Raw genomic sequence first — 27,976 nt, forward strand, 5'->3', positions numbered from 1 at the left:
CTGCTGCTGCTGCTGCTGCTGCTGCGGCTTGGTCACGTACTCGATTCGTACACCGCTAATGCATCTGGACAGGCCAAACTACAATATAATTTGATAATTAACCACATAAAATATGTAATAACTGCGATTTGGGAATTGTGAATGCGAATGCCGACTGCCGACACAGCGGCAATCAGGTGAATGTCCCCAAAAAGAAAAAAACAAACGAAACATTCACATGCGCAAAATGTCAAATTTAATGGCGGCTGGATTGGGGGGAATTAGGGATTGATGTAAAGCAAAGCATTCCAGTAAGGAATTCAGGAGAAAGATTCGACCCGAGCTGTTACAAATTTCCACTAATAAATCATTGTCATAGCTGAGCGCGCCTAAGCGATGATTGCATTAAAACACGACGTCGCCATTACGTATGCCATAATTATCAATTAGCAATCAATTGATTATATTACGGACAAGCGATAGCAGATATACTAGAACGAAACGGAACGTAACATATAAGCACAATGGCCAGCAGCAACTGCAGCAGCAGCAGCAGCAGCAGCAACTGCAACAAAAATTGCATATCAATTTCATAGAACTAGCAGCAACAACGACAACGACATGAGCAACATCAAACAGCACAACAGCAACAATAACTCGTATTTTTACTGCTTTTGCTGCTGCTGCCGGCAACATTTATTATTTCTCTAGTATTTTTCTTCTGCAGCAGCAGCAGCAGCAGCAGGCCTGGGAAAAATCTCAATAGCGGCAGCAGCAGCAGCAGCAGCAACAACAACGAAAACTGTTAATTTAAATTGGAAAATTATACAAAAATATTCAAAGCGTTTCACTGTTGCCGTTGTTGTTACAAGATTTGTACATTCGAAATCTCTGGCTGTTAATCTGAGTGGCTCTCAAACGTCACGTTTTCACGCGGCCAACGCTGCAACAAAACAGCCGCTGCTGCCACAAGTTGTTGCAGTTACAGCAGGCCAATGGTTGCTGCTGCTGCTGCAATCAACAAAAGCAATTCACGCATTCAATTAAATGCCTTCAAATGTGACTTGCCGACATTTTTCAATGCCCGTCTGTGGATGTGTGTGTGTGTGTGTGTGTGTGTGTGTTTGCTGCTCGCATTGCAGTTTGTTGCCGTTGTGGCCGCTGCTGTTGCTGCTGTGCTGCTGAGGCATGCATTAAAATCGTATAAAATTGTCATGTTAATAACCAATAATTGCTAATTTACAACTTGCACACACAGCAACATACACACACTCACACAGGTGGAACAAGAAAGACACGCGGAAACAGATATCGAATTTGTATTACACTTTCCTCTAGGGTTTCTGTTCATATTTTCCAAGTAATTTAAGAACGGAGCATCATTCCTCATCCGATTAGGGTCTTTCTTCAGTCCATTCCATTATTTCCAGCTCCATTTTGGTCCTGTATTCATTTTTAATAGCGAAATGCCAAAGAATCCCAAATATCTCGGATAGCTTTCATTTAAATACAGACCCCTGGATTTTTGCTGTCTCACGTAGCATAATGTTCGATTAACATTGTTCCCATTGCACTGAAAAATGTGACCAGCTGTGTGTGTGTGTGTGTGTGTACCCGTACAAGTGAAGCAGTCATGTTTTTTGTCTGCATCTTTGGTTTCGTTTTGAGTTATTTGCCTTTTGCCTTGTTTTGTCATTTTCTGCAAGTCCATTAGCATTTTTCTGCCACATTTTTCGTTGGCCTGCGATTGTTGGTCAAAAGTATTTCGAAAATGTTGATAGCAGCAGGGGAGCTAAAGCATAGAGACAGACACAGACACAGACACAGACACAGACAGATGATTGAAATTGAAAATATTATCGAAAAAGTCTCGAAAAGTGCTGGAAATACTTTCACCAAAGAACTCTTCATGGATTTTGCATAATTGTATGCAAAAGCTAAACGATCCCTCTTGCACCCCCTCTTGCACTTCGATCAAGTTTTTGTTTTGCAGTCTTGCAGTATTCATTCGAATAAAACTTGTTTTAATTATACACATCTCTGTTAGAAAATCACCGCCGCTGTCTACGGCCGTCTGCGCCAGTGTCTCTCCAACATGCAACAGATCTTTAAATAGAAAAAAAAAAAACACACAGTGCAAAACAAAAATTACTAAACAAAACAAAAATGATAAAAATAAAATATATATGGATATATTATTTTTTATAATTAAAATTAACAACTTTTCATGTCACGACTGCCGCAACGTCGATTGAAGCCCCTCTCCATGCGGCGGGGGCTTCGTCCGAGCTCGGGACTTGTTGGCTGCTATAATTATGCGCATTTTCAACAGATTTATATCTCCTTTTCGCTCTTTCTCATTGCACAGAGAGAGGAGAAGAGGGAGGAGGAGGGAGAGAGAGAGAAAAAGATAGCGTATCTCATTAGAATTGCCAGCTGTGTTTTGTTGTGTGTATGGGCTTTATTATAGACAGATACTCGCGGTAGATAGATACACATAGAAACCCAACTCTGTATAGTATATAATTAGTAATTGTTGCACAAGCAGCAGGCAGCAGGCAGCAGCAGCAGCAGCAGCAGCAAGCAACAAGCCACTGCTGATCCCCCCTCCTACCATCCAGCCCAGCCAGCCAGCCCAGCCAGCCAGCGTTGTTCTAGCAACATTTATACAGAAAAGAGAGAAACGCAGGCAAAAAGCTAAATTAAAACGCAGTTTGAAGGTCAACAGCGACACGAGCTGCGTGGCCCGGCAACAAAATACATAGACAGCAGCACCACAGACCCATCACACACACACACACACACAATTGCCGGCAGCACAACAGAAGCAGCAGCCAGCAACAAACGGCAAACAGCAGCGGCCGTTAAGCTATGCACAAATGACGTCAGCAAACAGGAACTGAAAAATAATCGCGCGTTGCGCATGCGTTGGCGCTGACTGACTCGCGCAAATTTTTGTTTGCTTGCGCTCTCTCTCTCTCTGTCTCTGTCCCTCTGGCTGGATCGGTTCAGAATCAGTATAACAGTTTTATACTGCGGCTTATATGGGGTAATGCTTTTATTTTGGGTGTTGGTTTATCAACCGAATAAGATTAATAGCCCCCACAAAAGAGAGACCATTCTTATGGAATTACCTAATCGAATTTATCAAAAAAATTAACAACTAAAACTAAAAAGAAGTACAGTTTATAGAAAACTTTCTTTTCGAGCTTCGTTTGTTAGCCACCAAAAATACGTACACCTCGATGTCGGGCTTTAAGATTCAGAGAGAGAATTTAGTTCAGAAATGACTGGATACAAATTTGAGTATCTGTAAAGTTTCCGCTCCCAAAGTAAAACCCGCACCCACTCTTTTTCTTCCTGCAGCCCCCCAGCTTCCTTCTTTCCGCTCTGCTCCCATAAAAGCTTAAGCGAAACCTTCTCTTTTTTGTTGGTTGCTTGTTGCGTTGTTTGTTGTGGGGTCTCTGGTCGGACTTTTTGCATAGGAACTCGTTGCTAACTGATCGAATCATATCGTATTTAATGCTGCTGCCTCCCTGCCCCTGCGTCGCACTGCTGCTGCACGATCGTTCCGTATGCTGCTGCTGCTGCCGCTGCCGTGCCCATAACGGTGTCAATTAAATTATGTTGCTGGCAACATTTTACAATTTGCAACAAATTGTTAACAGCAACAACAAACACAAATCAATACGAGCTATGCCTTGCGTCTGTCTGCGCTGTCGGCTCTCTGGCTTTGATTTTGCATTTTGATTGCTAGACGCTGACCGGAGATGGAGATGGTGATGGAGAGGGTGTGGTGTGGTGCGGTGTGCTGCGGTGGTGCGTGAAGCAGTGCGCTGTGGCATGGGTATGGATATGGATAGGAGGCACAATGCGTTTCGAGTTCCTGTAGGTATTCCTTCCTATTGTTGCTTAGCGTGGGATAAAATTTGTAAGGAGAAATGGCCTTCAAAAAAAAGCAAAGCTGATCTCTAAGCAAAAGATCTCTCTACGAATTATCCTCACCGAACATGTGTGTGTGTGTGTGTGTGTGTGTGTGTGTGTTTTGTGTCAGGTCAAGTGAATTGGGCTTCTGTGTGTTGTCCTCCTCCTTTTCCTTCTTGATTTCTTTGTGGTCCTTCCTTGCTTGTCCCTTTCCCTGGCCCTTCTTGTGGTCGCTCGTCTTGAATGCTTCCGGCCCCAGAGACAGAAACTCAGGTGACCACAAAGGCTGACCAGCGCAGACCAACTTTTCGTCTCTCACGCAATTGTTAGACAATGACAAAGGACCAGGGGCCAACAGGACAGGACCGTGGCTACTCCAAAAGAGAGAGAGAGAGAGAGAGAGAGAGAGAGAGAAGGGGACATGGACCTGCCCGACGGACCTTCCGGGCGTTTCATTCTCTCGAAGACGGCGTCATCTTTTGTGCGTGCGCAGGCAACTTAGGGCTGTCTGTCCTGTCTTTCCTTATGGGATTGCGGATTGATGATTGTGGATTGGAATGCTTAACAATCAGAGATGAGAGAGAGAGAGAGAGAGAGAGAGCGCGAGCACAGCAACACTTTTGCTGTACACTGACTGACCATTGGGCGGATATTATTTAGACGCTATTGTGTGGCGCCGTCTCCACCGTTTCTCTACCTGCAATTAGCTTGCCACAGCTGCTTGCCACAACCTGATCCCCAACGATCTGATCGGATCTACTAACTACAAACATACATATGTATGTATGTATGGAGATATGTATGCATGTATTTGCGAGTGTGTCTCCACACACAATGCAGCCATAAATTAATTACGAATTGTGTTAACAATGCAATGCAAAAATGTAAGAGAACAATATAAAAGAGAGAAAAAAACACCGCATAAATCTTTCAGAATGCGCATAAATTTGCATTGGCGACCTTGGGCGACTGGACTGAATGCCGCTACGTAACACCAAACCTCCCACCCCACTATGCACACACACACACACACACATGAACTCGTTTATCATCAGATAACGGCACCACACCACCACCACAAGTTGATAAAAAGCTCACACAGTGCACATACTGTTATTGCGAAGAGGCTATGGGGGGCAGGAAGGCAGTGCGTAAAGCAAAGCGGCTAAAAACGCAGCAACAAAAATGCTTCCACTTCAAGTTCAAGTTCAATGTCACGCGTGCGTGCGTGTGTGTGCCAAAACTCGTTCAATCAAAGCACACACATACGCGCACGCATATAGTATGCAGAGTGAAGAGAGCGTAGAGCAGAGAGCATCGAGCATCGAGCAGCGCAGAGACAAAAATAGCAACAACATACATACTACATGCAAAGCATTTGCCATATGCGTTTTGTGCGTTGGTTCGTACTTTTTTCGTTCGAACTGCGAGCGACGTGACGCGACACAACAAGTGGGTGTTTGGAAGAGAGAGCGGCAGAGTTGGAAGAGAGGCCCCGCACGAAACGAAACGAATGAACGGCTCAACTGGTTTAATAGTGTGACGTCATTTTTGGGGTGCGTATGCCTTACGCACGTTTTACGCATGTTTTTTTCTGGTTGTTGGGGGCGCGTCTCATCGAACTTGAAAAATGTGTGTGCGGTGCGGTGCGTGACGACGCGTCACGCGTAAAAGTTTGTACGCTTTTGCCTGCGAGCAGCGGATGAGGAAAGCTCTCGCACGTGTTGGATGGGATGAGCAGGGGAATGGAGTGGATTTATAGGTAAATATGTACCTGTATGTATGTACATACCAATTTAGATAAAGAATAAAGCTGATTGAAATTACCCAAAGGTGTGGCACATAAAAATATGGAATCCTCTTTCAGTGTAGTCAGTGGTAAATGTGTCTATTGAAATATAAAGATTGAATGGAAAGCACATGGAATCTATTACAGAGAATGCTATCCTTGGAAGCAACTTTAAAGGGGAACCGATTACCAAAAACAAATACCACATACAGGCAAATTTAATTTGATTTGTTCTCCGTATTCCACTTTGCTGCGTTTTTGGTTTTAAATTCGGATTTTTTTGTTATTTTTGGTGTTGTTGGTATTGTCTTGCTCTCGCAAAATGTGGCTTGGACTTTAATTCCAAGGTCATCCGCCGTCGCATGAGCAACATTGCCGCTGCCTGTCTATGTCTCTGTTGTTAGACCCTCTCTCTTTCTCACTCCACGACACTCCACTCGAAATCAGTCAAAAGAATCACAAAGAAGCCAACGGAGACGATGAAACAGAAGCTGAAATAATAATTTAAATTTGTTTAATGTTAAGACAAATTTAATTGGCGCTGGTAATCCAGTGTGAAAACGAGACGATGGCAGATTAACGCACCCTGCTAAAAAAACTACGGTGTGGCGGACGGTAATTAAGCAGAAAGAAGCCGGAGACGGCAGCAGCAGGCGGCAGTAATTGCACCTTTTTGATGAGATAATTTTTAAAAATGTATTTACTTTCATATGTATTTGCCGGCCCCCATCCCCTCATATGCTCCCCATCTCGACAGCGCACACTTTTTTCCCTTGCGTTTTTTTGCACTGCTTATCGTCTGGCTGCCAGTCAGTCCCCCCTCTCTCTTTCAGTCTTTCTTTTTCTTGTATTAAAACACCCGCAATCGCCAGCTCTGTTCTGCCTCTCGCAGCGCGGCAGCGCAGCGGCAGCGGAAGAGAAGCTTTGAGAGCAAAGCAAGCAAGCTATCTGTCGCTGCGTTGCGTGCGTCGCTGCTTTTCTGCTTAATGCTTTGCACGCCTCACACTCAAACAGACACAGGCACGCAGTCTCATGCACACATGCACATTGAGTGTGTTTCGGTTCCGCTGCGAATGCGAATATCAAGGTCAACGTGTGATGTGTTAACGTAGCCGTCGTTGCTGTCGCTGCCGCTGCCCCCGCCAACGTCTACGCTGCTCTATACTTCCATCATCTCTTGCCCACACCCCCCCTGGCACCTTCAATGTGCCGAAAGACTGAAATAAGCTCCAAGAAATCATGAGAAGAGAGGATGAGAAGCTCTCAAGCGTCGATGTTGATGTTGATACCCTACAGATCGATTGTGTCTATGAAATCTATTCGAGCTGGTGTCCATATCCATTTTGTGACACATTCGCGTGTGGAGTTGAAATTTTGTGGGAATATCTTTAGAAACAGAAATGCTATTGCATCGAAACTTGGGCGCAAACTCATTAGAAACTAACAGAAAAAATCATAATACCCTCTACCAAGGGTGTGTACAATAATTACGTCTGCGTTCGCGTCGTCGTCGCATGCGAAAGAAAGACGGGCAGAGGCGCAGCGGCAACAGAATACAAAAAAAAAAAAGAACAGAAAAAAAAAAACGCAACTTTTGAAGCGCAGTTGTTAAATTAGAAATGCCATATTTTGAAATAAATTTGTATTTTTCCCCATTTATTTTTTTGCTGCGTTATTTGTCTACCAAGTTTCGAGTTTCTTGGCCATTAATCAGCTTCAGAGAATGTTATGGGAAGCAGATGATGGGGCATTATATTATTATTAATGTTAGGATCCGAAAATGGAACATTATGCATGAATGTTTCTTTTCGATAAATTCACTTGAAAGCTCGAAGATATTTTCAAGAATATAATTATGTATAATTCTTGCCATAGATCCTCAGTCAAGGAAGAATATTGCATTCTGTTGTCTACTGCCCATCAGCCTAATCGATCTATGCATCTATCATCTTAAATACCCAATTAATATCCCTCCATGTGGACGGGGCAGAATTCTTGCCTTCCTTTTATTGGGGGGAAAAATCAATAAAATTAAATTACACAACAATCGATCGACGGATAATCGATCGTGGAAAATTATATAAATTTACTCGCATTATGCGAGATGCGGGCGAACAAATTGAGCAAAAAATAGAACCTAATCACAATGTTTGCACAGTGGAGTGGCAGTGGGAGTGGGAGACAGATCAGATGCAGATCCTCCTCCCCCCCCCCCCGATGATGATCGATCCATGGATGATGATTCCTAGCCAAAGCAAAGACTAGCCAAATTGTATTAAGACATAAATGTGAGTCAAAGATGTGAGGAAGAGCAACGCGAAGATGAGGAGGAACAAGAGCCGCAAGCGCCACAAACCACAGAGGAACAAAAAGAAGTAAACATAAATCTCATATCGAAATGCTGGAATACTCTACCCTGCTAGGAATTGGAATCTAAACAGACCTTTCTGTCCTTCCAAGCTACTCCAGTAATACGAAATACGAAATACGAAATGCCATCATACCAAAGGGTATTCTGCCAGAGCAGAAGAACCGAACCTATGGGCAAAGGCGGCGCGATATGCAAACATAATAATTTGCATATTTCGCCGCAGTGTTTGGTTTGTTGTTTTTGTTGTGTGTGGCTCTCTGATGGTGGTCAAGCCACAAAATATCTATAAAAGGGAGTGCCCATGCCCCCCCATAATAGAAATGTTAGCAAGAAGCAGCAGCAGCTGCATCAGCAAAGGGCAGAGGCAGAGGCAGAGGCAATAGCGAAGGCAACGGCTGAGAAGCCAAAGAGGAGTGCCTGTCGGGTATTTCCAAAAAGTGTTTTGGGCAAAATGTTTCCAGTTTAACAGAGAACCAATGGAATTTCGCATTATTCCTATTGAAAATATCATCAGAAGGGTCTGAAAGAAGGCTCTCTTCCGATCTGGAGAGTTCCTATGTGGCAGAGAGTGGTATATGTACTAGCGGTTTATTTAGTTTTGATTTTCGCTTCATGGTCGTTTTTTGTGCTGCTTACATTTGGGTGGAATGTGGCCGCCCACTCGGGACATGCGATCGGTTAACGCGAGACTCGCTCGCCCCCAATCCCTGTCCGAATGTCAGCAAATTTATGTTGTTGACTATTTTGCCGCAAATTACATGCAACATTTTGCAAGGAGAGCAGCAGCAGCAGGAGCAGGGAGAAAGCGTTAGGAATCAAAGCCTTTGGCGTTCATTAGCTTTGGGGGCGTGCTGCCAACAGAAAGGAGCAGCCAAGCAGCAACGAGAGAGAAGCAGCAGCAGCAGCAGCAGCAGCAGCAGCAGTGGCGCGACAGCGGCGTTCAATTAAAAGTGTTGCCAATTTGCGACGCCTCCTCCACCCTGCTCCATCGCGCTCCTTCCGCCACTCCTACTTCTCATTCTGCTGCTCCATGGAGCAGGCCTCCTCTCTTCTTTCTTGTAATCAGGAAATTCGATTTTCTTAATGCCACCATACGATATTGGTAAGCAGGGGGAATGTAGAGGAGGAGTGGCAGAGTGAGTGCAAGAAATACTGGACTCTGGAGCTTGGAGTCCAGCAGCAGCAACTCGCTGGCACCCCTGCACCTCCCAGCACCCTCGTCTCTGACTTCTAATATGCGCGTGAATTTATTAACGCTCATTTTACGCTGTTGTTGCAATTCGGGGGCGTGTGCAGGCCGATTGCATTTTTTTAAATAAATTCTAGCGCAAACGGCGCGTGACAGGAGACGCCGAGATGCAGTTGCAGTTGCCCCCAAAAGAAGGAAGCGGCTGAGGCTGCGGCTGAGGCTGATTCTGCAGTATGAGCGAGGGATAGAAGGAGCGGTCCAAGGAGCAGAGTTGGTGGCACTTTTTGCTAGGGATGGCAGCGTGTGTGTACACTTTTTGAGGCATGATGCAACACCCAACATAATACATGCAACAGGAAGCGTTGTTAAGACCAGCGTTGGGGATGGACCAGCTACAATCTTGATACAAATAGTTTCTATATAAAAAACCACATACATGTCATGTGCATGATGTTAGAGAACGCTGCCAGCAGTCGATTATGCAGTTTGAGAGTCTATGAGTTCATATATGGGATGGTATCATATGCGAGAGTCACTAGACATGCCAGAGGATTCCATAATGGTTTCCGCTTTCAATATTATCATTCACTCGAGTGCTGAGAGTTTCAAGTGGATGCAAGAGATGATTATTTGCCGCTGTCCTCTCTCCACTCTCCTCTCACGTGGCCATCTCCAGGGCGAGAGCAGAGTGGTCCGTTCGAGGCCAAAACCTCATTAGGCTATAGCGAAATCTATATGCGAAATGGAGGCCGACGCCTTTTCAATTTGCCAGCAATGAAAATTTACAACATCGATGCAGTGGCCATGCCCCTTGTGGCCCCAACCCATCCCATTCCACTGATACCGGAGTGCCTCTGGAGAGAGAGAGAGAGAGAGAGAGAGGCGGCTTGGGATGGGGCTGGGGCTTGGGCTGCACCTAGTCCGTGGATCGTGGTCTGTGGATATCTGGCGATCATTGCATACCCCAAGGCGTGCATGCGCACATAAAAATCGACAGCAAATGCCGAACGAACGAACGAACGATTGAATGAGCGAACTGGTTGCCAGTTACCTTACCAGTTACCGGGATGTGTTTGCCTCTCCTCCTTCTCCTTATCCAGCTGCTGGTGCCGCTGCTGTGGCAGGCGGCATTGTCATTCGTGGCATGTTCACGCCTTGACGCCCGCAGCCAACTGGCAAAACTGGACTCCAAATTGAACTCAAACTGAATCGAACTGCATATCGGCCGCTGCCATGGCCACCTCTTCCACGCTCACTGGCTGACTGGCTGACTGGCTGCCCATGGGGCATCGTTCGTTTGGGGCATCTTCAAAGCGGCGGCCGTTTGGCTGCATTTTGAGAGCCAGATCGTAAATCTAATAAATGCCTGGTCCCTGGTACACAGCCACCGCCACAGGAGTGGGCAAACGTGCAGCCAGAGCATGGAGCGAAATGTACATGCCAACAGCAACATTTCTTTCTGTTCTCAAAGAGAGAAATTCCACACTGAATTGCTTTCTTATTCGATTCTTAATCAATCTATCTGGGCAGTAGTTGTCTCCGGTAGTTGTCAATCAATCTCCATCCACACATTCGCCACAATATTCCTCGGTTTCGCTCTCTCTTGCGGTTTCAATTTCTAATCAGCGTCTTGGCCTTTTGCAGGTGGTCCTCTCGGCTTGTTCCTCGTACTTCCAGAGCCTGTTCCTGGAGCATCCCGAAAGACATCCAATTGTGATATTGAAGGACGTCCGTTTTGCCGAGCTGCAAACCTTAGTTGAATTCATGTACAAGGGCGAGGTGAACGTGCAATACTGTCAGTTGTCCGCACTGCTCAAGACAGCCGAATCACTCAAGGTGAGTGCTTGCCACATGCCACATGCCACATGCCACATGCCACTTATTTACTCTTACTTCTCACTTCAGGTCAAGGGTCTTGCCGAGATGACAAATCAGAATACAACGCTGCGCGAACCGGAACGTGAACCCGATCGACTGCGTCCCCATTCGCAGGCCAGCGGCGGCGGCAGTGGCGGTGGCGCCCACAAGGCCGCCGACAGTCCGGCGTCAGCACTGGATGCGGCTTCTTCAGCGGCGACCTCAGCAGCAGCAGCAGCAGCAGCGGCAGCGGCATCAGCGGCCACCAGCAGCAGCACGAGCACGAGCACCAGTGGCAGCGGCAGCTCCTCCACCTCAACCTCAGCAACAGCGGCGGCGGCATCAGCCACAGCGGCGGCTACAGCGGAGAGTTCAGCGACAGGCGGTGGCGGTGGCGGTGGCGGTGGCAGCAGTAGTAGTACAACAGCAACATCTGCCACAGCAGCAGCAGCCGCAGCGGCAACATCGGCCACAACATCTGCCACAACGCCTGCCGAAGAAGCGACATCCGCGTCCAGCGGCAGCCACAAGCGAGAGGCGAGCGATCGGTGCAGTCCACCGCCAGCGAAGCGTTACGCAGTCTCCGGCGGCTCGGTGAGGATCAATCTCGATGAGGACGATGATGAGGAGGACGAGGAGCTGGAGGATCAGCTGGTGAGGGGCCTGCATGTGGGCGAGGATGCAGACGATGATGTTGATGACATTGACGATGTTGGGGATGACGACGAGGACGAGGAGGAGGACACACCCATGCCGCTAGATCTCTATCAAAGACGTGACGCCGCCTCCGGCTCTGCCTCGGCCTCGACCTCTGTCTTGGCCTCAGGCTCTGGCTCTGGCGGTGAGCATAAAAATGTTGCAAGTGCGGCGGCAACAGAGCAGCCGCAGCAGCACCAGCAGCAGAGTGGTGGCACCACCAGCAGCGCCACCGCCAGCAGCAGCAGCAGCAACAACAACAACCTCAGCAACAACAATAACAACAACTCCAGCAGCAGCAACAACAACAACAGCGGGAGTGGAAGCGGAAGCGGAAGTGGAAGTGGAAGCGGCATCAAAGCTACCTCAATGGCTGCCTCGGCTGCCAGCAATGGCGAAAGCATCGATCTGGCTGTGGTCGCCGTCGAGGATGACGACGACGATGAGGACGAGGATGCCCTGCACCATGACGAGGATAATGTCAACACACGGCACAATGCGGCGGCCCATCATCGCCACCGCCACCACCACCACCATCACGATGACGATGATCTCGATGACGACGATGTTGTCGTGGTGGGCAGCGCCTCAGCGGCATCAGCAGCAGCAGCTGCAGCGGCAGCGGCAGCCACAACCACAGCCTCTGCTGCGGCAGCAGTTGCCCGAGATATTGCCCAAAGGATTGCCCACCAGAGCATACGCCTGAGCCACCACCATCATCAGCACCAGCACCAGCAGCAGCAGCAGCAGCAGCAGCACTCGCACCACCACCAGCAACAGCACTCGCACCACCAACAGCGGCATCAACAGCACCACAACGAGGATGATGACGATGAGGACGAGACGGTGGTGGGCTCGGGTGGCCTGCCAACCATACCCAAGACCGAGATCATAGACGACGATTACGACGATGAGATGGATCTCGACGATGACGATGAGGCGGACAACAGCAGCAATGACATGGGGCTGAACATGAAGATAGGAGGCGGCGGCGGTGGTGTAGATCTCTCCACGGGCTCCACTGTGATTCCCTCGCCCCTGATATCCTTGCCCTCATCCTCGGCCGCAGCAGCAGCAGCAGCGGCAGCGGCAGCAGCAGCAGCCGCTGTGGCAGCAGTCGAATCGCAACGCTCAACGCCCGCCGGTGGCGGAGGAGGAGGCAGTGCGACCTGTGCCTCCGATTTGAGTCTGGGGGCTGGCGGGCGTCCGGCATCGCGGAGTTCACGTGATGGCGGACCCGAAGGTCGAGCCGCCTCCAGTCTGCTGAGTCCCGGGACTGTGGCCAATCTCTTGCCAGTGCAATCGGTGCCATTGGTAAGTGAACAGAAAGGGAAGAGATCCTCACAGGGAGTAGCCCCTCACATCATTGTGTGTACTTGCAGAGCCTGAAGAAAGAAATCGATTGCAGTGAGGACGATAACAGTAGTCACAGTAGACACATGCAACCGCGTTCGGCATCAGCTGGCGGCGGACTGGGCGGCGACCTTGACTATCGCGCCTCCCACGAATCGGTAAGTGTTGCACAAACAATTACTATGAGAACCATTTCCAATACCCAATACCCGCACCCGAAATAAGAACAAATTTGACAATAAACAATGCTCAAAATACCGAAATTGGAAACCTCCCACCCCCACCCCCGATACCCGAAAAGAGCCCCCAAACCCCAAACCCCTTCAGTGAATGCTTTTGCTGCTTCGATAGGTCGGGACGTAAACGATGAATACCGAATACACCCTCCAGCCCCAAACAAGAAAATTCTAAATTACCAAAAAACCATCAGAGATGTGTCCTCTCTGTAATGTGAACATGTGCACATCTGAATATCTGAATCCGATCTGGCTGCCATCTGACAAATCCATTTCTATATGTATTACCCCATGTCTCTCTATATCTCTATTGCCACCAACCTAAGTATTGCTCTCTCTCTCTCTATCTCTATCTCTCTATCTGTCTGTTCTCATATATATATATATATATATACCTGTCTCTCTCTCTCTCTATATATATATATATATATAACTATATACCATTCTTATATATATAAAACTTAAAAAAAAAAAACGAAATACAAAAATCTTACAAAAAAAAACAAAAAAAGAAAAACTCAACCATATATTTTTGCTCTTCGTCGTGTTCTTTGTCTATGAATTTTTTATACATACCATATATATCCCCCCTATAAATATATATCTATATGCAATATATCTATCTACATCCTATATACCCAATATATATATCTATATATATTACAAATAAATCCATTTTCGTTGTCAAACCTTTTTTTTTTTCGTTCAGTTTACAAACCACAAAAAATGCAAATATAAATATCAAAAATCAAATATCAAATGTTAGCTGTTCAGTTTCTTAGCTCTATATATATACATATAGTAAATATATATATTTTGTTAAATGTGTAGCGCTCTCTCTCTCTCTCTCTCTCTCTGTACCTCAATATCTCTCTGTCTGTCTTTCTCTCTCTCTCTCTCTCTATATCTTTCACACACACTCTCTCAATGTCTATCGATCAATGTCTATGTAATTTGTATTTGTTATTTGTAACCAATATGTAATCTATCGATATGTTTTCCAGTCGTATATGTATATGTGTGTATGTATTTATCTCAATCTATGTGTCTATATGCTATCCAATATCCATGTACAGTCTACACAAAACACACACAAAAAACGCACACCCAAACACACTCTATGCAATAAGTTTTCCGCACAGTTGATAGCATTCCTCTTTTTGTGTGTGTGTTTTTTGTTATTTGTTTTTTAATTATTTATTATTTTTATTTGTATTATTTTTGGGTTTGTTTGTAGTTGACTCCTTTTATCGCTCAGTTTTTGTGGGGCAGCTGCGGCACACAGACTCTGACACACCTAAACACCTTGCCACTTGCCACACACATTGCTGGCAATTTCCGTTCGCAATTCCCAACCCAACCCAACCCAACCGACCCACCGAACCTCTCACCTCTCACCATACCTATTTTGTTACATCTTTTTGTTGTTGTTTGTTTCTAGTTGTATTATTTATTTACTGGCCATGTTCAGTGCTCGGAGGTTCTCTCTCCCCTCATCTCCTCTTGCCAGCTCTGTTCCTTTGCTTTCTATTTTAATTTAATTTTTTATTTGTTGCCATTGCCACTTGCTGTTGCTGTTGCTGTTGCTGTTGCAGTTGCATGTTAACGACACTATAATTTTCAATATCCCTGGTGGAGAGTGGGCAAGCTCCTCCTCTTTCTGGTCAATGGAATGGCAGTTACTGCACTGCGATGAGTGGATGCTCTATGTATTGTGATCAGTGCTTCCATTCCTGAGCTAAAGAAAGGTTGAGAGGATAAACCTGAAAGGTCACTCCATTGGCAAATACTGCCAAGCCTTGAAGCAAAAAAATCACCTCAAATGTGCCAAATGGAAAGAGTATTTGTGCTGCCACGCGGCTCTTGTTGCAGCTGCAACCTCTCCAGGTCGACGTCTGTGCATACATATTTATTATTTGAGACTGCAATAAAAAGTACAACCAAATCAAACAATGAGCGAAATTAAAAAGTCGCAGCACCAGAAGATGGCAATAATTGTGATGGTGGAGCGGAGGGGAGTGTGCGATATTCAATTTATTCACTGGTGCATGCAGACACCCACACACACACAGAGTTGGTTGGTTGCACAACAGCAACAGTCTGTCCGTTCTCGCAGAATCGTGCCACGTGTGAGCCACTAATTTTGGCTCGAATTCAAAATGTAATGCATACTTTTCGGCGAGCGCAACTGTACTTTTCGCTTAAGGGGAATGTGAGTACGACGTGGACATGGCGGCACAAAAACAAAAAAAAAAGAAAGTTGGCGAAAACATTTAGCTTCCGGCAAAAATATATTTTCACATTACATTTTTTGTCGCTGGCACCCACCCGCCCCACCACCCTTCTTAGACCGAGAGCAGCTCCTCCATTCGTTCTTTTTCAAATGAAAATTTTTCGTCAACGGCAGGGGATAAGCACACAGAAAGAACGAAAGAACGAAAGAAACAAAGAAGCATACAAATAATAGAATAAAAGAAGGCAGAAAGGGAATGCGAGTAGCCGCTGTCGTTTTTCTTATATTTCTTAGCCTCCACGGCCAGCCCGCCCCCCCGCTGCACAGCGAAAAAAGTAACAAAATAAAAGTACATAAATTTGTATGTACAATGTATGTGTAACGCACTTTGGTGCAACGCTTGACAAAGTTTAACAACAAGTGGGGGTGGAGAAGGTGGCAGGTGCCAGGAGCCAGGAGCCAGGAGCCAGGAGAAGGCGGCTGCATGACAGACCCCAGATGGGCACAAGCCTACGGAAATGTTGTCAAAAAATGCACAGGAGAAAGCCAAAAAGGCAAGAATAATGCCAGATAATGCCAGTCATGAGCCAGTGTTGTACAACGCACTCTAATAAGGGAAGGGAAACACTCATTTTATCAGCTGTAAATGTGTGGTGTCGCAGAGCCAAAAGGCTGATGCTTGGAGATGCTTGGGACATTAAACAAATATCGTTAGAACGAAACGAATTTTCTTTCTCTCTCCCATTCGGACTCCAATGGCACTCAATTCATTTTGTTAATTGCCATCGAGTACGAGCTGGAGTGTGTCAGTGTGTGTGTGCAAAAGTATACAATTTCAGAAGAATATTCATTCCGATATGGATCCTCACTCCTTCATTTATATCACATTGTATCAATCACTTGTATTTGTTTGAACTAGTCAAATATAAACCGAACCGAAGTTGTTTTTGCTGTGGCTTCTGATTTCAATTTCCACTCTAAAGTGCTAGAGAGCCTTCCGTAGACTGACTTTTGTTGATGAAAGACAAGCAAAAAGGGGAGATTGATTGAATAGAGGAGATTGATTGTTTTTGTTAGCATCAATTCCGAAATTAAACGAAAATATTCAAGGGAAACAACACCCGAATGGCCACTGCAATAAGCTGCGTAAGTTTGGTTAATTATCCACGTGCCAGCTTTAATATTTATCGTAACGAAAACAAGATAATTTATTCTGCAATTTGCATTTCAACGCACACTATCCCAACTCTCTCTCTCTCTCTCTCTGTCTTATCCTTGCCCCATGCGGTCGCTCCCTTACGAGACACACAACGAGAGCGAGACCAAGCCGCGACGCACATGCATAAATTCAAATAAAAATTTATCTAAAAACAAAAAAAAATAAAACCCAAAAGCAGGCAGTACAACAGGCAACAAACAAACAAACAAACAAAAAAGTGGCAGCCGCCTCGAGTATGCAGTCGGATGTTGACGCGCTGTGCTGCTCATCAGAAAACACACACACACACACACACACATACAGAGACACTTGTGTGTGGTGTGTGTGAGTGGGGAATGCAATTCGTTGACTCTGACTCTGATGTATTCTGGGAGCCTCTTCTAGGCCTCTCCAAGCCATTGCCGCATAATAAATACTTTTGCTTTTACACTTTCTTTTTTTTTGTGTGAGAGTGTGTTTGCCTGCCCTCTGTCTCTCTCTCCCTGGCAAATGTCCCTACTGGCTCTGTCTCTAACTTCCTTTCTGGCCAAGCAGGCAGCCAGCAGTCTGCAGTGTGGAAATGATTATAACGAGGCAGCAGCAGCAGCAGCAGCAGCAGCGGCAGTGGCAGAGTCGAGAAAAAATGAAAACAAAAATCGACGCACAAAACCAACAACTTTTGCTTTCTTTTTCTTGTTGCTTTCTTTTCTCTCGCTCCCACACACACACACACACACACACATTCACATACACATGAGTATTTAATTTTGAAACAAATGCGTTTTTTCCTTCATTTTGTGTGTGTGTGTGTGTGTGTGTGTGTGTGGGTGTGTGAGGGCTTTTCCCCCTTGTTTTGGGGGCTTCTTCTGCTTTTGCTTTCCTCTTGCCCGCTGCTCTTGTGAAATTTTTTCATAGCATACCTTTAGGCTGGCCCTCAAATGTCGTGCCTCTGCTGCTGCTGTGCTTGCATTTTATGAGTCCCGTCTCCGCAGCTCCACAGCCAGTACCCCCGCATCTTCACAGGCTGAGGGCTCCATCTCTGTGCTACCATCTCCTCGGTCCTGCTGCCCTTGTCAGCATTTGTTTGCTGTCTACATTGCGTATGCGTAATATATATATATATATACGTGTATATACACGTTTTCGTATAAAAATGCCACATGGGAGGTAGGGAGGAAGGGAGGTGGGGAGGTGGGGAGGTGGGGAGGTGGGGAGGCATATAGAAACGCGTTCATATGCATATTTTTTTAATATTTTTATTTGGTGGCTCACGCTCACTCGCACAACTTTTGACTGAATGCATTTAGGTAGAACACAGCAGGAGGGACGAGACTCCCCCAACAGTTCTCTAAGCCCTCAGACCTCGGCCCTCGCCGCTCCTCACATCAATGCTCTGGCAACTGTCAATCATGCAGTGCGCACAACAACAAAAACCGCACACAAAAAATAAAGATTTTTGTTTTTTAGCCAACGCCAAGCGGAAATCCAAACAAATAAACTCGAAAAAAATAAGGGTGCGAGGAGGAGTGAGTAGTGGGGAAGGGGTTCCAAAACGCAACAAATGCCAAAGCGAAAATATATTGCATTGTATGAGTGAGCTTTCCACTGGCGCACATTCGTCTGCTTGTCTCTTTCCCTCACGCACATTGCACATTTTATGCTGCAGCCAGCATCAACGTTGCTCAACCGTTGCTCTGCCTCTGCCTCTGCCTCTGCCTCTGCATCAGCTTGGGCCTCTGCCTGTGCCTCTGCCAGGGCATTGTAATCAGGACTCGATGCCGCGCGCGTTGCGTTGATTGCAAAGTTTTTCAAGTGCTTTTCGGTGGGTTTCCAGCTCCCCTCTTTCGCACATCCGCATGCCCCGACCTTCGTTTGGTTTTTATTTTTGAATTATTTTTTTTTTGTTTGGCCAAAAACAAACAAAAAACAACAAAAGAGCAGAGAATGAAGCTACAAAACTGCTAATAGCCAGGCGGCACTGAACAATTTAGTTGAGTTGGGAACCCTGTGCGGGGTTTGCCTTTAAATGAACAGGCTTCAAAACTGGCATTGGGGTAAAAGGGCAAAAGAGTTTTCAAACATAATCCTCAGCTCAACAAGAACGTAGACGAATCTTAGATGATTTTGTTAGTTATCCGATATCCGCACTGTCGCTTCCACTTTATCAGCCGAAACCCAAAGCCAAACCCAAATCCAAACCAACTTTAAATCTCTCCCAAGGATGAGTGATCCTCATTGGCTCAGACAATTTCAATGCTCTGATGTCTCTCACTGGCAATGACTTCTACCCACTCTACCCACTCTGATTGTTCAACGACGACTACTTCGATTGTTTGTTTTGAGTGCCAGCAAATATACATATATATTTTTTTATTAAAAAAATCAGCGAAAAGAGCAGAGATTGCCGTCACCTCGCGCGCGTCTGTCTCGAAAAACAGCGAAAACAAAAAGGACATCAAATGCTGGCAGTACAAATAAATGTGCGAGTATTTGCAGAGCAACGGATAATGGAGATAATAATACCCTGGCAAAAGAGCCATCCTGCAGATAGCCGATAGACTTACTAAATCCAGAGTGCACCACCCCAGAGGCAAGGTTAGGGTATCAAAATGCTGTACAAGTCCGCAAAAAATATAGATATGCATATACCAAATATATTTGAATGCATATGTACGTGCGGGACCGCCCAATCCTTTCTTCTGCTCATGGGTCGCAAAGAGCTCGCAAAAGAAAAAAGGAATTATACGAATAACAATACACAATAATTTGTGCAGAAAAATTACGAGAAAAAAAACCAAGCGAAGCAGAGAGAAATATTTGAAATAGTCGCTTCCGCTGCCACCTCTCTCCCTGTGTGGAGGACTTCTATGAGCTTCCGCAATATTTGCCAGATGCGTTATGTGCGTCATCTATTGCGTCTATTTTTTGATTGCAATGAAAGGGACCTTCAAAAAAAAATAAATATAAAATAAAAAAAACGCACCCACCCGAGCCATGCAAAGTGAAAAGCCAACAAACAAACAAAAAATATATATATAAAATATATATATATAAATATATAGAGACTCGTGCAACATAAAAAGGCAAGGCAAAACCCAAGAGAGTTTTCATTAAAAATTTGCTTTTATTAAAATGATGCAGAGCAGCCGAGCACTACGAGTAGAGGAAGAAGGAGGTGGAGGTGGAGGTGCAGGTAGAGGTAGAGGAGGTGCTTGGTCCAGGCTGTGTAGGAGTGTAGCGGGTGGGGTCGCAGAGGATTGAGCCCAGGTCTAGTATGGGGCCAAGTGCCGGGAAAGGGAAAGGGAAAGGGAAAAGGGAAGCTTTAAGCTGGCAAAAACCGGCATTACAAAAAAGTGTACAAGCAAAAGGCCGACGACCGTCGAAAATTTTTCGTAGAAAAGCCCCAAACCAAAACACCGAACCCGAACCCAAACCCAAACCAAAACCAAAACGAAAGCCAAACCAAACCCAAAACCAAAACCAGACGCACATCGATCGATATTTGATTATTATTGCGACGACGACAGCGTCGATGAGAGAGAGGATGGTGACGACGACGACGAAGTCAGGGCACAAGACGACGTCGCAGACGGAGACGGAGACGGAGACACGAGACTGCGATGGCTACGGCTATGGCTATGACGCAGACATCGGCCAGGACATTAAATGCAATATGGCAGGAGCCAGAGAGCTGCAGAGCTGCCGAGCTGCCGAGCTGGAGTGCGTCTGGCGTGGACTGAGGGAAAGCCAGATAATCATTCCATTAGGCGTAGGCTCGTTGAACCCGTCGCCAGAATCGGTTCATCGACATGAGTCGAGTTGAGTTGAGTCGATTCTAGTCGAGTCGAGTCGGTGGCCTGCCACACGAGGATGCGTCTTGAAATGTACCCACTCCTGCCGCAAGGCAATGTCAGCAGCCTCTGCCCCCGCTGCCCCTTGTGCACATTTTTGTGGCATATCTCTTCCCTTTTTTTTTTTTTTTTTGGGTCTTTTTTTGTGTGGATATTTTTTTGTTTGGTGTTGACCCAGATTTGTATTTGCTTGGCTGTTGCCTGGACCTTGTTTGGGGTTATTCAATAATATCTGCTGCCGCATTTGCCAGCCAGCCGAGAGGCCAAAACTGCAATTTTCCTAATGGAAAGTTCGTTCATGTTGCTGGCTGCTTTGGTTTTTCCTGTCAAAAGCGGCAGAAATCACGCAACATCCAGTCGACAGTCAGTGGGTTCCGTTGTGGATGTAAGTTACTGGTGCATTAGGCTACTTATCGCAGTTTAAAGGACATAAAGGATGTTGCAATGAAAGAAATGTAGGAATTTTGGCCAAATCTGGGATTGAATGTGAAGGCAGCAATTCAAGCGACATCCATTATGATTTTCCGTGGCTTTAGTCTTTAGTTAAATATATTTTAACCCTTTTTGGAATTTATTTCTTTGCTATACCTTTATTTATTTTTCTTTAGAAGCTTAAAATTATATTTAGGAAGCATGTTTGACACTCCCACACACACACACACACACACACACACACACACTCTTCCATGCACACACACCCTATCATCATATCATTTGGTAGAACTAGATTTAAAATACATTTTCCATCTAAGGCATGTTTCAGTATCTATAATCAATAAAGAAATCGAAGACACCCAGACACCTGACAATCATTTTGGCCAAGCAAAAAACCGCAGAAAACCCGAAACCGAAGATCAAACAAAATAAAGAAAATGTAACAATTTTCTATTTTATTTTGCGCTTAACATATGAAAAAATAACGAAACGAAAAAAAACCCAAACCCAAATCGGACAAATGAAAATTGTAAATGAGAACAAAATTTGCTGCACAAAAATTTGGAAAAAAAAATCCCCTACTATATTTATTAATACCCCATAATTCCCATTAAAAAAAACCAAGAAAACAAGAAACTTTCCACTTTTAATTGCATTTAAATAGCCACAAAGAAAATTCTATTTTCCTTATGTTGTTTATTGAGCTCGAACGAAAGCTCGAAATGTAAATGTAATATTTTGCTAACTAAATGTTGTCTTTGTCTTAAACTTTGCCTCTACTTTACCGCTCTCTCTCTCTCTCTATCTCTCTGTGTCGCTCTATTGTGTCTCTGTCTATCTCGCTCTCACTCTCTTACTCGATCTCTATCTGTCTCTATCCATATAAATATTATTAAATGTGTCAAACTGTGTGTTGTGCTTTTAATACTATTAATCCAATACGATACGCAAACGGAAACAGCTAAAAACTTCAACAAAAATAAAAGAAAGAAGGAAAGAAAAACAAGCAAAGAAAATTCTCCATCAAATGAAAACAAGAGAGGGGTCCAGATCTGAACGTTGTGCAATTGATAACCAAAACTTATATATACCTCAAAAGATGTATATATATAGATATATACGAAAAATGCATCAAAATATAAAAACAAAATACAAAATGAATCGTACTGAAGCGCTTTTGGTGTTTTTTAAGCTAATATAAAAACAAAAAATACTCTATAAAAAAAAAAAACAAATATTACAAACAAGAAATGCAAAAAAAAAACAAACAAAAAGCTACATATAGCAAAAGCTAAATAAAAAGAAGACAACAAACCAATAGAAAACTAAATCGAATTAACATCATTGATACACATACACACATACACATAAACACTTCACTCAAACACACACACACACACACACACAGAAAGAAAACCCAGTTACATTACACCATACAATAATAATAATAATACTATTTTTTTCCAAACGATATATATGTATTATCTAAATGTGGAACGCTTTTACCATAAAATCGTTCGTTCGTTGTTCGTTTATGTATATGGTAAATGTGTGTGTTCTATTTTTCCATAAACTAAATGTCTTTCATTTTTCTCTATATAAACAATTATTGTTTACCGTTGATAAATGTGTCTTTTTGTTGATTTTGTTTTTGATACATTATTCTCTTTGGATTTTATTACTACTACGTGCGTGTGATTTTTACTGATTTTTACTTAGTCAAATGTGTTTTCTTTTCTAAATTGTCTATTGTCTTATTTTAAACAGCTAAGGAATGCAGGATTACATAGAAAAGAGTGTGTTTGACATGTTCTAGCATTTATTTATCCATGGATTTATGTGTCTTCCTTGCTATATCTAGCTGCTACAATCAATCACTCACTAATCGGTTTCAATATACTTGAACTCCAAGCCAAAATCATTTCTGTACAATACATTTAGAGTCCAACTGGATTACAGTAATTTATAAAATGTTTCAAGCATTGCTTCATTTAATTGTTAACCGTTAAAGAGCAGAATGTTCAATTAGAAATTGCAAGTGCATTTCTAACAATTAACCATTAAATAAAAGAAAGAATAAATCTTCTCGCTGTCGCAGTCTGTATGACTTCAATGAAGCAACTTCTATCATTTGAAAATGCATTTCATACAGACATAAATGTCTCTTATGCGGTGTTCGAATCCACAAAATGAATTCCATGTTTTAATTTCTGTGTATGTCGCATTCCAAAATAATTCATTCATAATTTGTTTGTTTTTTTATTTTTTGGTGTTTCACTTTTGTTAACTGCCGTACTTTATCAATCTTTCTGTCTATCGCTATATTTTTCTCTACTTTATTATCGGTGTTGTTCAAGAACGTTGTGTACTTTTGTTAAGTTGTGTTTTTTGTTGTTCTTCGATTATTTTTGACTCTCTATCTTTAACTCTCTGTTTGTCTAACTCTTTCTATTAAATAATGTAACTCGCTCTGTCTGTGTCTCTATCTCTCTCTGTCTCTCTCTCTATCTGTGTGTTCTTTTTGGTTTACTATATAAAACATACTCGTATGCATACATAATATATGCCTCTGTTCCATTCCATATCATTTATCGTTGTTGTGCTCTAACCATGTTAAGAAAAACAAAACAAAAAACCTATCAAAATTATTCAAGTCGAGATGAGAACTATCATTCAAATATGATATATTATGTGTGTCTAAGTGTGTGTTTGTTCTGTTGTTAGATTATGTTTGGTTTTCCTCCACCTCAAAATATGCTTTTGAACTAAATGTTGTGACTCCTGATGATGATGGTGATACTGATACTGATACTGATACTGTGTACTGTATACGGCATATACTATTTTGTGTCTGACGCTCTGTCTTTTCTCTAGGTATATACAAATACATATTTATGTGCGTTACGTATAGGCTAGTGTGTACTTACATTCGTCGATCCCCAGCCCTTTACTTTGCCTCTGTACCACCTAGGTTTAAGATACTTTAGGATACTTGATCACTCTCTATCCCACCCTTAACCTTAGACCCCCACCACTCTCCAAAAAGACAAAACCATACATTACCAAATACATAGCTCCATAGAAACCCACAGAAACTCACGTGCCGCATTGCCAACAGATCAGCCATCTGCTGAGACGGCATTGCCAGACCAAAACAAACCCAACCAAAGCACAGCAAGGCTCAGCTAAGAGCAGCTCAAAGGCTTTGCCCGCGCCCATGTGCAGACTTCTTAGCTATAAAGCTAAACTGGATCCCAACTGATGATCCGTTAATAAATTCCGTTAAGTTTTCGGTTTTTCCTCTTTACTTTTCCTCATGTTTATTTTGGTTTTGTTTTGTTTTGTTTTCATCTTGTTCTGCTCTTACTTGCCTTTTGTTGCACTGTTTTGTTTCTGGATGTGCCAAACACTAAACAGTTAAAAGAAAGAGAATATATTCAAAGAAAGAAAGCTAAAAAAGGAGGTGAAGAAAACAAGTGTTGATTGATTTATTTAACAACTATTTTTTGTTGATATTATTGACATTGTCAAGAAGTTGATCTGCGTTTTTTGAACATGGCTGTGCTGAATTTGAATGACTTGTATAACCATTTCGTTAGTGCGTTTTCTTTTTTATATTTGTTTTTCTTTTTTTGTTTTCGACATCCAACCATTTGAGTTATGATCCTTTGTGCGAAAAAAGAGCGCGGCGTCTGCGGGCAAAAGTGGAAAAACTTCTTGAAAATTGTTAGCTACGCCAAAAGTCCGTTTTTGTTGTTGTTTTTTTTGTTTTGTTTTTTGGAGCTGCACAAATTTTTTAAAGCAAAAAACATAATTTGGTCCCTGTACAACACACAGTACAATTACTGAGTTTTTTTTCTCTAAGGAACGCAAAATTTTGTATGTTTTTTTTTCGTTTTGTTTTTTATTCAAAATTTTACCATTTTTGGTTAAGCATTTATAAACATTTATGTACAGATCTATTATTATTTTAATTGTCTGGTTGTTTTTTTTCGTGCGCTAATTGGCAAATCAACAAAATTGTTCGTTCGTTATGCTTTTTGGTTATTTTTTCATTTTCCAAAATTTGGCAAAGAAAAAGATTAGAAAAAAGGAAGAAGAAGTATTCAAGGCGTGTGAGTGGCGAAAAGCTATTTTTTCATACATTCCTGTACAGTTTTGTTCAACTTTGTTGCTCTCCGATTTTCGAAAACTTTTTGTTGCCAAGAGAAAATTACAACCGAACCCAAAGTTTTTGTTTTTGATTTGATAATCCAGTTGAAGTACGAAAAAATTGATAAACCTTTCATCCAAATTCTAACTTTAAAACCGAACCGAACCGAACCGAGCAAGCGGACCGCGTTCCAAATTGATCAAAACCTTTGGTCAAAGCGTCAAATTTAAGTTAAAAACAAAACCAAAACATTTTTAATAATAAGATTACACTAAACCAAAAAATATATTAAAAAAGAACAAACAAACAACAAACAAAAAGAAATATGTAATACAAATATGAAAAAGAAAATCAAAGAAAAAGCTTTAAACGATATTTAACGTACGATTATGTGACGTTTTTCGAACAACGCCCAAACAAAAATCGAAATTCAACTTCTTGAAAACCCAAAAAGAAAAGCAAATACCAGTAAACAAACAAAAACCATATAAATACCAAAGAAAAAAAGAACTGAAACAATGTTAACGAGATTCTTGTAAAGCAATAAATGAAAATGAAAAACAACAAATGAAATACACAACGAAAGTCAAATGCTGAAACCCCCTCTTGTTTTTTGGCATCCATCCAACGGTTTGAGACATTTTTTTTTTAAAACTCGTAGTCGGAGTCGGAGTGGGTTCAGGCCACATAACATCCTGATCCTCCAGCGGATCCTGGGCCAGAACTCACCCGACACCGACGAGTATAAGGGAGAGGCGCAGAGCAGCTGGAAGAGAGCGTTTCACGGCTTTGCCAGATAGATTTCCATTCTTCTTCTCTGATAAAATGATTCATTGACTTCTGTTTTAGTTCTTGCCCATTGTTTATTAATTTTTTTCGTTTCTTTTTATTCTTGACAATTATTAAATTAGTACTCTGTTTTTTTTTTTAATATTTTTTTTTTGTATTATTTTCCTACCGCCTTTCTGTTTTCTCTCATATACTAAATAATAGAGTTCAAGCGATGAATATTTTGTTCCCAATTGTAAAGAGAGGTTTTTGCGAAAGCGAGAAGAAGATAATAGATGGAGAAGAAGAAGAAGAATAACAATTTCTTTGCATATATACTCTTGTTTGAATATTGTATATGTATCCACTTTGTTTGGTCTCGCAAGAAACCGCCAGAAAAATACTTTTTAATTACGATTCCTTTCAACTTTGATGATCCCTCTTTTTAAACATATAATTTTCGTTGTCTTAGTTTTTGGAACATCCTATATATATCTCTCTCTCTCTCTCTCTTTCTAACTCTCTCTCTCTCTCTCTCACTCCAAAGTAAACGTATAAACCAATTATTTTATCATTGTTTTTTGTTTTGTTTTTATAATCAATTTTTATCAAAATACCAAAAACAATTAATTACTAAAAATAATAGAAAATAGTTTTGCCAAAGACAAAGAAACCGAAGAAAAGCAAAAATTGTCCAGAAGAGAAGCGATAATGATAATGATAACAATAGAGATACCAAACGAATCGATCGATTGCAAGCAAAAACTGAAACTGAAAAATACCAAATACGAAAAAAAATACCAAAACAAAAAGATAGCGAACTAAAACGCTAAACGTAGTAAAGAGTAAAGAAGTTGATGTTGGATTTTTGTTTGGTGTCTGTTCCAGGAAACGTCCGAATCGCCCCAACAACACCACGCTGTTGGCATTGGCGCGGGCCTGGCCAGCGGCAGTGGCGGCAGCGGCATCGGCAGCAGCAGCAGCTCTGTCGCAGCCGCAGCCGCCGCCGCCGCAGCAGCAGCAGCTGCCGCACACGAGCACCACCATCCGACGCACACCCCGCCCCCGCCGCCCATGCCCATGTACCAGTGCATCTACTGCGGCGCCGCCTTCCCCAATCAGTCTAAACTCACGCGCCACCTGTTGTCGCACTCGCTGAAGACACTCGAGTACCGCGAGCCGAACATGCTGCACTCCCACCTGCTGAGCGACCTCAACATGCCCGGCCTGCCGCCCTCGTTCGCCTTCCAGATGAACGCGGCGATGGCCGCAAGCGCAGGCGGCAGCAGTGATCCCCAGGAGCAGGTGGCCGCCCTCACGGCCGCCTTTGGCATCGACATGGAGGCGGCCCTATCGCTGGCCGGCTGCACCTTCCCGAGCCTGACCGGCAGCTGCTTGGATGCGCCGGGAGGCAGTGGGTCGAGCGGGCGGCTGACACTGGCGCAGGTTGCGGGCGCCGCCTCATCGTCATCTGGCAACGGAGGGGGGCCGGCCGGCCTCCTACTGAGCAACAGCGGTGGATCTGGCGGTGGTGCGGGTGGTGCGGGTGGTGCCGGCAGCGGCGGCGGCGGTGGCTCATCGTCGCCCTCCACGTCGGCCGCAGCGTCGGCAGCGGCGCAGTCAGCCGGCTCGTCCGCCGCCTCGTTGCTAGGCGCGTCAAGTGATCCGAATAGTGTTGTCATGTGTAAGTTCTGTGCTAAAAGTTTTCCCGATGTTACATCACTGATCACGCATTTGTCGGTACATACAGGTGATCGACCATTTAAATGTGAGTTTTGTGGCAAAGCGTTTAAGCTGCGCCACCACATGAAAGATCATTGTCGCGTCCACACCGGTAAGTCTTGATCTCAATTCAAAAATATGATTAAATAATTATTGCTTACCCATTGCCCATTGCACACTGATCATGTCCCCTCCTCATTCGCCATTGAAATGCTGTCCATC

At 43.7% G+C, this 27,976-nt stretch overlaps 1 protein-coding gene across 7 annotated transcripts in view; it reads left to right on the plus strand.

The window, feature by feature from the left end:
- The window catches only part of LOC117588272 (LIM domain-containing protein jub), a 144,318-nt gene that overhangs the window by 72,529 nt on the left and 43,813 nt on the right, over positions 1-27,976 (plus strand). For 3 of the 7 annotated variants that reach the window (XM_034279426.1, XM_034279429.1, XM_034279427.1), the window contains exons 3-5: positions 10,897-11,088; positions 11,158-13,119; positions 13,188-13,316. In XM_034279426.1, coding sequence (XP_034135317.1) covers positions 10,897-11,088; positions 11,158-13,119; positions 13,188-13,316 — 2,283 coding nt within the window. Of the gene's footprint in view, positions 1-2,543; positions 2,563-10,896; positions 11,089-11,157; positions 13,120-13,187; positions 13,317-26,920; positions 27,867-27,976 lie in introns of those variants that run through there. The other 4 variants (XM_034279433.1, XM_034279428.1, XM_034279432.1 and 1 more) reach the window with 4 other exon arrangements.

This window comes from Drosophila guanche, unplaced genomic scaffold (genome assembly GCF_900245975.1).
Source record: "Drosophila guanche unplaced genomic scaffold, DGUA_6, whole genome shotgun sequence".
Lineage (NCBI taxonomy): Eukaryota > Metazoa > Arthropoda > Insecta > Diptera > Drosophilidae > Drosophila > Drosophila guanche.